Source organism: Scylla paramamosain, chromosome 44 (genome assembly GCF_035594125.1).
Source record: "Scylla paramamosain isolate STU-SP2022 chromosome 44, ASM3559412v1, whole genome shotgun sequence".
Lineage (NCBI taxonomy): Eukaryota > Metazoa > Arthropoda > Malacostraca > Decapoda > Portunidae > Scylla > Scylla paramamosain.
The window spans coordinates 1,740,015-1,750,014 of NC_087194.1; the positions used below are offsets into that span (position 1 = coordinate 1,740,015).

Sequence of the window (10,000 nt, forward strand, 5' to 3'; positions counted from 1 at the left end):
TTTTCTTATCCTTTCTTCGTTTCTCTATTCATTGATTTCCTCCCTGTCTCTCTTTTCGTTTCCTTTCTCTTCTCCCTTTCCTTTTTCTCGTCATTTATTCATTTCTCTATTTCCTCTCTCCTCTTTTCCTTTTTCTTTCGTGTTTTTCCTCCTATTCTCCTCATTTATTCATTCCTTTCTTCTCTCTTCTTTATTCTTTCTTTTTTCTTTCATCTTCTCTTAGTTTTCTTCTTGTTCTTTTATTTTTTCTCTCTTCCTTCCTTCGTGTCCTCTCTTTCTTCCTTATTTTCTTTTCCCTCTTCCTTTTTGTTCCATATTTTTTCTCATTTTCCTCTCATTCTCTCCTCTTCTTGCTTCTTATCCTTCTCTTCTTTCTCTTTTATTTTATTTTTCCTCTTCTCCTTTTATTTCTGATTTTCTTTCTGCATCTTTTTGTGTTCCTGGCTTCCTCTCTCTCTCTCTCTCTCTCTCTCTCTCTCTCTCTCTCTCTCTCTCTCTCTCTCTCTCTCTCTCTCTCTCTCTCTCTCTCTCTCTCTCTCTCTCTGAAACAGATCAGCACGAATTTACACACACACACACACACACACACACACACACACACACACACACACACACACACACACACACACACACACACACACACACACACACACACACACACACACACACACACACACACAGTCAACCCTTTGAAACCCCCACATAAAAATGCTCAAATGGAGGAGGAGGAGGAAGAAGAGGAGGAGAAGGAGGAGGAGGAGGAGGAGGAGGAGGAGGAGGAGGAGGCGAGGGAGGGATAATGATAGGGAGAGGAAGATGCCGAGGAGGAAGAGGAGGAGGAGAGGAAGGAGATAGAATGTCTTTCCCTAGGAGGAGGAGGAGGAGGAGGAGGAGGAGGAGGAGGAGGAGGAGATATGATGGATGGAGGTTAAGTGGAGGAAAGGGAGAAAAACAAATAAGTCTCCCTTAATATGCGTAAAGAAAACGGGATGGAAATTGCAGAGAAAATGGGAAACGGGTGCCTGCTTTGTTTATTGTAATGAGGAAGAGGAGGAGGAGGAGAGAAAGGAGAGAAAGGAGAGAAAGGAGAGAGATTACTTCCCTCCTTCCTACCTTTTCTTGTCCATCAGAGCGAGAGAGAGAGAGAGAGAGAGAGAGAGAGAGAGAGAGAGAGAGAGAGAGAGAGAGAGAGAGAGAGAGAGAGAGAGAGAGAATGTATACAAAGTCACATTTTCATGGACAAGAAAATATGAATAGAAAAATATTTTGCTTCAACAATGCCTCCTCCTCCTCCTCCTCCTCCTCCTCCTCCTCCTCCTCCTCCTCCTCCTCCTCCTCCTCCTCCTCCTCCTCCTCTAATTTAGGAAGAGATGAGACGCGAAAAAATGTGGAAACAATGGTGATAATTAATTTTCTTTCAAAGGTCTCTCTCTCTCTCTCTCTCTCTCTCTCTCTCTCTCTCTCTCTCTCTCTCTCTCTCTCTCTCTCTCTCTCTCTCTCTCTCTCTCTCTCTCTCTCTCTCTCTCTCTCTCTCTCTAATCACATTTAATTACCTGTCCCTTAAAGTATTACGTGTGATGAGAGAGAGAGAGAGAGAGAGAGAGAGAGAGAGAGAGAGAGAGAGAGAGAGAGAGAGAGAGAGAGGTTGATGATTTTTGTCGCTAAGAATCTATAAATATCATAAACTTTTACCAATACGAGGAGGAAGAGGAAGAGGAGGAGGAGGAGGAGGAGGAGGAGGAGGAGGAGGAGGAGGAAAGAAGAAGACATGATGAGAAAGTTTCGCATGAGAAAGATATTTTTAAATGACAGAGAGAGAGAGAGAGAGAGAGAGAGAGAGAGAGAGAGAGAGAGAGAGAGAGAGAGAGAGAGAGAGAGACAGAGACTAATAACTCCTCCTCACTTTAATTATTTGTCTCACCTGTAAGGATAAGCTTAGTGTAATTACTAATGTACCTGTTACACTAATTACAGGTAGGTAGTGTAATTACCTACCTGTACACTCTTACCTGTAACCTGAGTTGTAATTGTACTGTTACCTGTACTGTGAAGGTCGCTGTATGATGATTACTAGTATTTGTATTGCAGTGTTTCTCTCTCTCTCTCTCTCTCTCTCTCTCTCTCTCTCTCTCTCTCTCTCTCTCTCTCTCTCTCTCTCTCTCTCTCTCTCTCTCTCTCTCTCTTCCTAGTGTCTTTTTTTCAATTTTCTTTCGTTTTTTTTTGTTTAATGTATTTTTTTTTGTTTTTTTTGTATTTTCTTAAGTGTTGTCTATGTTTTTTCCCGTTTTTTTTTTAAGTGATCTTTATATATATTTTTTCTTGTTTTCGTTAGTGTTTCCTTAATTTTTCCCGTTTTTTATAAGTGTTGTCTTTATTTTTTCCTGTTTTTTTTCAGTGATCTATATTTTTTTCCTTTTTTTTTTAAGTAATCTTTGTTTTTTCTTGTTTTTTCGTAAATGTTTTCTTTGTTTTTCCATTTTTTTTGTAAGTGTCTTGTTTATCTTCCTTTTTTTCTAAGTATTTTCTGTATGTTTTTTTGTTTTCTGCTATTTCAAACTATTTTCTGCTATTTTTTAAACAATTTTCCGCTATTTTCCAACCATTTTCTGCTATTTCAAACTAATTTTGCATTTTTAACAATTTTCCGCTATTTTCCAACAAGTTTCAGCTATTTCAAACTATTTTCTGCTATTTTTCAACCATTTTCTGCTATTTCAAACCATTTTCTGCTATTTTTTTTAAACCCTTTCGCGCTATTTTAAATCATTTTCTGCAATTGTGACCCATTTTCTCTTTTAAACCATGTGGTGATATTTTTAACCCATTTTCTGTCATGTCAAATTGTTTTTCTTCCAGTTTGACCTCTTCTTTTAATCTCCTGCGCTCCCGTTTTCTATTTCTATCTAGTATAATAATATTTCTCTTATTTGGCTTCGTATTAAAGTTGTTTTTTCCCTTTCATAATTTATAGGCTTTTTTTTTTCTTTTTTTATGGCCAGACTTTCAACTTATATTAATTTTTCTCAGACCTTACCCGCGGCCTTATTAACACACACACACGCGCACACACACATACAGGCACACACACAGGCACACACACACCCACACACACACAGCTAAAACATTCATTAACACCAAAAAACACACTAAAACACAAAGAAGCACTCTTTAAAACATGTATTCTTTCTGTGTTCGTATATATAACTCTGTATTTTCAAGTATTTTTCCGTATCCTTTATTCTGAAGGACTCATACTGTTTGTAGCCCGATCAGCGAGGTTAAGCAGCGTTGGGTCCGCTCAGTAATTGGATGGGTGACCGTCTGGGAATTTTAGATATAATATTCTTTATTTTCTTATATTCTCATGTATTCTCTTGTATGCTTATGTATTATCTTGTATTCTCTTGTATTTCCCTTTATTCTCATGTATTTTTGTGTATTTATATGTTTTACCTCGCCCTTTGACTGCTGACTAACGCATCCTCTCTCTCTCTCTCTTTCTCTCTCTCGTACAGCTGGTTGGCGGAGAGTTTGATATGGAGCTCAACTTTGTCATCCAAGACGCCCACAACCTCCGCCACATGCTGGAGCTCCTCGACCACTGCCCGCCCCCCTGCAGGTAAGCCGATCTGGCCTAACACAACCTTACCTGCCCTTCACTAACCTTACTCATCATTGCCAGTCCTCACCTAATGTAACTTTTTGAATTTTGATGTCTTGGCTAAACCGCAATGTTATCTAATTTCATCCAAGCTAACCTAATCTGAGTTAACCTAGCATAGCGTTAGTTAAGCTTACCTTGCCTTGCCTAACCTAACCTAACCTAACCTAACCTAACATAAACTAACCTAACCTATCCGAACCTAACCTAACCTATCCTAACCTAACCTAACCTAACCTAACCTAACCTAAACTAACCTAACCTATCCTAACCTAACATAAACTAACTTAACCTAACCTAACCTAACCTAACCTATCCTAACCTGACCTAACCTAACCTAACCTAACCTAACCTAACCTAACCTATCCTAACCGGACATAAACTAACCTAACCTAACCTAACCTAACCTAACCTAACCTATCCTAACCTAACCTAACCTAACCTAACCTAACCTATCCTAACCGGACCTAAACTAACCTAACCTAACCTAACCTAACCTAACCTATCCTAACCTAACCTAACCTAACCTAACCCAACCTAACCTATCCTAACCTAACCTAACCTATCCTAACCTAACCTAACCTAACCTATCCTAACCTAACCTAACCTAACCTAACCTAACCTAACCTAACCTAACCTAACCTAACCTAACCTGACATAACCTAACCTAACCTAACCTAACCTAACCTAACCTATCCTAACATAACCTGACATAACCTAACCTAACCTAACCTAACCTAACCTAACCTAACCTAACCTATCCTAACCTAACCTATCCTAACATAACCTGACATAACCTAACCTAACCTAACCTAACCTAACTTACTACTGATACTACTACTACTACTACTACTACTACTACTACTACTACTACATTGTTACTCCCTCTTCCTTCCTTTATTCTCGTTTTTCTTTTCTTTTTCATTTCTTTTTCATTTTCTTTTTCTTCATTTATTCTCCTTTTTCTTTTCTTTTTCTTATTCTTCTTTTCTTTTTCCACTCATTTCATTTACAAAACAGTAATATTTTATACTCCCTCCTCCTCCTCCTCCTCCTCCTCCTCCTCCTCCTCCTCCTCCTCCTCCTCCTCCTCCTCCTCCTCCTCCTCCTCCTCCTCCATTAAATTCACACGCGCCTCGTATAATAATATTAGTTACTCATAATTATAATAATGAACTTCCTCTCAGACCTTTATAATATAATTTTACATGCAAATTACACACCAAGGAATAAAAAAAAGTGATAATGATAAAAAAATAATAGTAATTGTATTTGTAATTATAATGGACACACACACACACACACACACACACACACACACACACACACACACACACACACACACACACACACACACACACACACACACACACACACACGGGGAAAAGTTGTCAATTAAGTAAAATAGAATAGAAAATGGAACTACTGAGGGAATGGATGATCAAAAGAAAACGGGAGTGGGTGGGAACTGACCATCAAAGGGGAGACTAATATGTAATAAATGCAGTTGAATCGAACCTCTCCAAAATTATTATTATTATTACTATTATTATTATTATTATTATTATTATTATTATTATTATTGTTGTTGTTATTTTATTATTTTGTTTTTATTTATTTATTTATTTTTAGAATATAGTTTTAGTTATTTTTTGTATATTTTCATTATGATTCTCTCTCTCTCTCTCTCTCTCTCTCTCTCTCTCTCTCTCTCTCTCTCTCTCTCTCTCTCTCTCTCTCTCTCGTTTTCCATCACTGTCTGTTTGTGTTTTCCATATATCTCCGTTTCAATTCTCTCTCTCTCTCTCTCTCTCTCTCTCTCTCTCTCTCTCTCTCTCTCTCTCTCTCTCTCTCTCTCTCTCTCTCTCTCTCTCTCTCTCTCTCTCTCTCTCTCTCGTACACACATATGCCATTCTATCTGTCTCTCTCTGTCACTCTGTCTGTCTCTATTTCTCTTTATCTTTGCGTGTGTGTGTGTGTGTGTGTGTGTGTGTGTGTGTGTGTGTGTGTGTGTGTGTGTGTGTGTGTGTGTGTGTGTGTGTCAGACAGACTGTGTAGCGCCATGCATCACGCTCTACCTCTCTCTCTCTCTCTCTCTCTCTCTCTCTCTCTCTCTCTCTCTCTCTCTCTCTCTCTCTCTCTCTCTCTCTCTCTCTCTCTCTCTCTCTCTCTCTCTCTCTCTCTCTCTCTCTCTACAATTGGATTACTCTCTCTCTCTCTCTCTCTCTCTCTCTCTCTCTCTCTCTCTCTCTCTCTCTCTCTCTCTCTCTCTCTCTCTCTCTCTCTCTCTCTCTCTCTCTCTCTCTCTCTCTCTCTCTCCTGTCGCGTCAGAGAGAGAGAGAGAGAGAGAGAGAGAGAGAGAGAGAGAGAGAGAGAGAGGGAGGGAGGAAGAGAGAGAGAGAGAATGAGTTTATACTCCTCTCTCTTTATCTAATTTATCTATCCACTCTTTTTTATCACTATTATCTTCTTCCTCTTTTCTTCCTTCATTTGTTTCTTCGTTTAATCTTTTTATTTATTTATTTACTTATTTTTCATTATCTTATTATTTTGTCATTTATTATCATTATTCAGTTTTATTCCTTTTTCCTTCATTTCTCTGGTTTTCTATTTGTGTTTATTTGATATTTCCATTTTTATCACTGTTTTCTCTTTGCCTTGTTTATTATTATTATTATTATTATTATTATTATTATTATTATTATTATTATTATTATTATTATTATTATTTATTTTGGTGTATTTTTTTATGTTTTCTTTCGTTTCTTCTCTTTTTTCTGTTTTTATTTATTCTCGTCTTCATTATTCCCATTTTCTTTTGTTATTTTTGTATTTAATTCTCTTTCATCAACTTTTTTTTTCCTTTTTCTTTTATTTCCTCATTTTTCTTCTCATCTTCCTTCATTATTCCTCTATGTATCAACGTTTCCCTTCTTATCTTCTTTATTCTCCTATCTTCTCTCCTTTTAATCATCCTTCTTTCATGATTTCTTTCCATTTTTCCTTCGTTTATATTCAATTATCACAGTTTTCTTATTATTCCTCGAATTATCACCATTTTCTCTTATTATCTTTTCTTTTCTGTGTATATAATTCTCTTTCATTCCATTACTTATTTAATTTTTACCTGTTTTATCTTCATCCTTGTTCATTATTCCTATCTTTATCAACATTTTCCTTTTCACCTCGTTTATCATCCATTCCTCCTCTCTTCATTTTCACACCTGCATCTCACCCACACCTGAGCACACCTGGCCCCCTTCAGGTTTGCAAATTGCAGGTGTGTTGCATTTAAAGGGTCACTTTGTAGAGAGAGAGAGAGAGAGAGAGAGAGAGAGAGAGAGAGAGAGAGAGAGAGAGAGAGAGAGAAGGAAGGAAGGAAGAAAAGAAAGAAAGATAAAAGGTAAGATAGAAAATTGAAGGAGAATAAATAGTGAAGGAGGGAAGAGAGATAGAGAAGGAAGGAAGAGAGAGATAAGGAGGAAGAAAATGAAGGAGAGAAGGAGGAGAGGAGATAAAAAGGAGAGATAAGTAGATAGATCCTCCTCCCAAGTATTTTTCCTCCTCCTCCTCCTCCTCCTCCTCCTCCTCCTCCTCCTCCTCCTCCTCCTCCTCCTCCTCCTCCTCCTCCTACTCTTCCTCTTCCTTTTCCTCCTCCTCCTCTTCCTTCTCCATCTTTAACAACAACTTCGTCTCAAGAATTTTTTCCTTCAGTAATTTCATATGAGAGAGAGAGAGAGAGAGAGAGAGAGAGAGAGAGAGAGAGAGAGAGAGAGAGAGAGAGAGAGAGAGAGGCTGGAGGGTAAAAAATTAATAACGTCAGTCAGAAGATGGAGTTGTGGTTTCCCTCCTCCTCCTCCTCCTCCTCCTCCTCCTCCTCCTCCTCCTCCTCCTCCTCCTCCTCCTCCTCCTCCTCCTCCTCCTCCTCCTCCTCCTCCTCCTCCCTAATCTTTTCTTTTCTCAATCACCTTAATTTTTGAAACCAATAATCGGCTTAGAATGAGAGAGAGAGAGAGAGAGAGAGAGAGAGAGAGAGAGAGAGAGAGAGAGAGAGAGAGAGAGAATATGTGTGTGTGTGTGTGTGTGTATGTGTGTTTAGCTTGCAGTTGGTTTTACTTTGCCGTGAAGATTGAACTCTCTCTCTCTCTCTCTCTCTCTCTCTCTCTCTCTCTCTCTCTCTCTCTCTCTCTCTCTCTCTCTCTCTTTGGAGGGTACCGACGCGTGGTTTATATGTTGCTATGACAACGACACACAGAGAGAGAGAGAGAGAGAGAGAGAGAGAGAGAGAGAGAGAGAGAGAGAGAGAGAGAGAGAGAGTTTCCTTTGAAGGTTATTGAGAAAATTTAGATTTATCAGAAACGTGCATACTGTAGAGAAGGAGGAGGAGGAGGAGGAGGAGGAGGAGGAGGAGGAGGAGGAGGAGGAGGAGGCTGAAGAAGAAGAAGAAGAAGAAGAAGAAGAAGAGATGTAATGAGAAGTGAACGAAGAGGAAAAGAAATATATAAAAAAAAATAACAATATCTTAGATTATGTGGAAGAAGGAGGAGGAGGAGGAGGAGGAGGAGGAGGAGGAGGAGGAGGTGCTGATGAAAGAAAAGGAGGAGAAGGAAATGCTGAAGGAGTGCGAGGAGGAGGTGAAAGAAAAAGAAAGAAAATAAGAAATAGGAAGAGAAGAAGAAAGAAGAAGATGAGGAAATGGAATAGGAGAGGAGGAGGAGGAGGAGGAGGAGGAGGAGGAGGAAGAGGAAGAAGAAGGAAAAGAAGAAAAAGAAAAATGCTGAAATGTTAGAGGCACAGGAGGAAGAGGAGGAGGAGGAGGAGGAGGAAAATGAAGAAAAGGAAGAGGAAGAGATGATAAAAAAGGAGAAAAGAAAGAAATCCCGATAATGGAAGGACTAATCCTAGTAATGAAGAAGAATTAGAGGAGGAGGAGGAAGAGGAGGAGGAGGAGGAGAGGGAGGAGGAAGAAAATGATGATGAAGAAGAGGAGGAGGAAGATTATAATGAGATATAAAGAGTGTGGAAATAATGAGAGAGAGAGAGAGAGAGAGAGAGAGAGAGAGAGAGAGAGAGAGAGAGAGAGAGAGAGAGAGAATGTCTTTGTTAATTGTTGTGTGTGTGTGTGTGTGTGTGTGTGTGTGTGTGTGTGTGTGTGTGTGTGTGTGTGTGTTTGTCACTCGTTTTCTATGCACAACAACGCTCCGTTTTCTGTTGGGATGAAATTGGAGTTATTATCCCGTTTTCTTTTCTTTAGTTTCATTTGAGGGGAAACTTTGGTACTTTGTGTTTTGACAAAGTTTTTAATAACTTGAGAGAGAGAGAGAGAGAGAGAGAGAGAGAGAGAGAGAGAGAGAGAGAGAGAAAGAGAGAGAGAGAGTGAAATGGTCGAAATAACATTGTTCCTTCGTTTTCGACTCTCTCTCTCTCTCTCTCTCTCTCTCTCTCTCTCTCTCTCTCTCTCTCTCTCTCTCTCTCTCTCTCTCTCTCTCTCTCTCGAAATGTTTCCGGCACTTTTTGGCGGGAAAGTCTTGTCCGTGAATTCTTGCTTACATTCTCTCTCTCTCTCTCTCTCTCTCTCTCTCTCTCTCTCTCTCTCTCTCTCTCTCTCTCTCTCTCTCTCTCTCTCTCTCTCTCTCTCTCTCCCCTTTTAGCATACACAAAGGGAAATAATAAAAATGAGAGAGAGAGAGAGAGAGAGAGAGAGAGAGAGAGAGAGAGAGAGAGAGAGAGAGAGAGAATATTTGGAGGAATTGGTTTGGTAAAAGGAGAAAGAGGAGGAGGAGGAGGAGGAGGAGGAGGAGGAGGAGGAAGAAATGAAATGGAGAGAAGGAAGGATAGCGACAGGAGGATTGTGGAGGAAAGAGAAGGAAAAAAAGGAGAGAAGAGAAGAAAAGAGGAAGGGAGAGAATGGAATAAAGGAGGGAAGAAGAAGAAGAAGAAGAGGAGGAGATAGTTTTATTTTATTTTATTTATTTATTTATTTTTTTAAGAATATTTAAGTGTTTTGTTGCTACTACTACTACTACTACTACTACTACTACTACTACTACTACTACTACTACTACTACTACTACTACTACTACTGCTACTACTACTACTTTTTTCCTTTTTTCCTTTTTTTTCAGTTTCCATCATCATCATCATCATCACCATTTTCTTCTTCTTCCTTTTTCTTCTTCTTCTTCTTCTTCTTCTTCTTCTTCTTCTTCTTCTTCTTCTTCTTCTTCTTCTTCTTCTTCTTCTTCTTCTTCTTCTTCTTCTTCTTCTTCTTCTTCTACTGCAACCACCACCACCACCACCAGTGTTATTACAATCCTCTTTCTTTCATTTATTTCCTCC

At 39.1% G+C, this 10,000-nt stretch overlaps 1 protein-coding gene across 2 annotated transcripts in view; it reads left to right on the forward strand.

Moving 5' to 3' along the window:
- LOC135094173 (neurobeachin-like) overlaps positions 1 to 10,000 on the forward strand; it is a 135,264-nt gene that overhangs the window by 61,395 nt on the left and 63,869 nt on the right. The window contains exon 2 of one of the 2 annotated variants that reach the window (XM_063994020.1): positions 3,516 to 4,337. The exons of the other annotated variant lie outside the window; for it this stretch is intronic. Coding sequence (XP_063850090.1) covers positions 3,516 to 3,623 — 108 coding nt within the window. The 3' untranslated portion in view covers positions 3,624 to 4,337. Of the gene's footprint in view, positions 1 to 3,515; positions 4,338 to 10,000 lie in introns of those variants that run through there. 2 annotated transcript variants of the gene reach the window in all.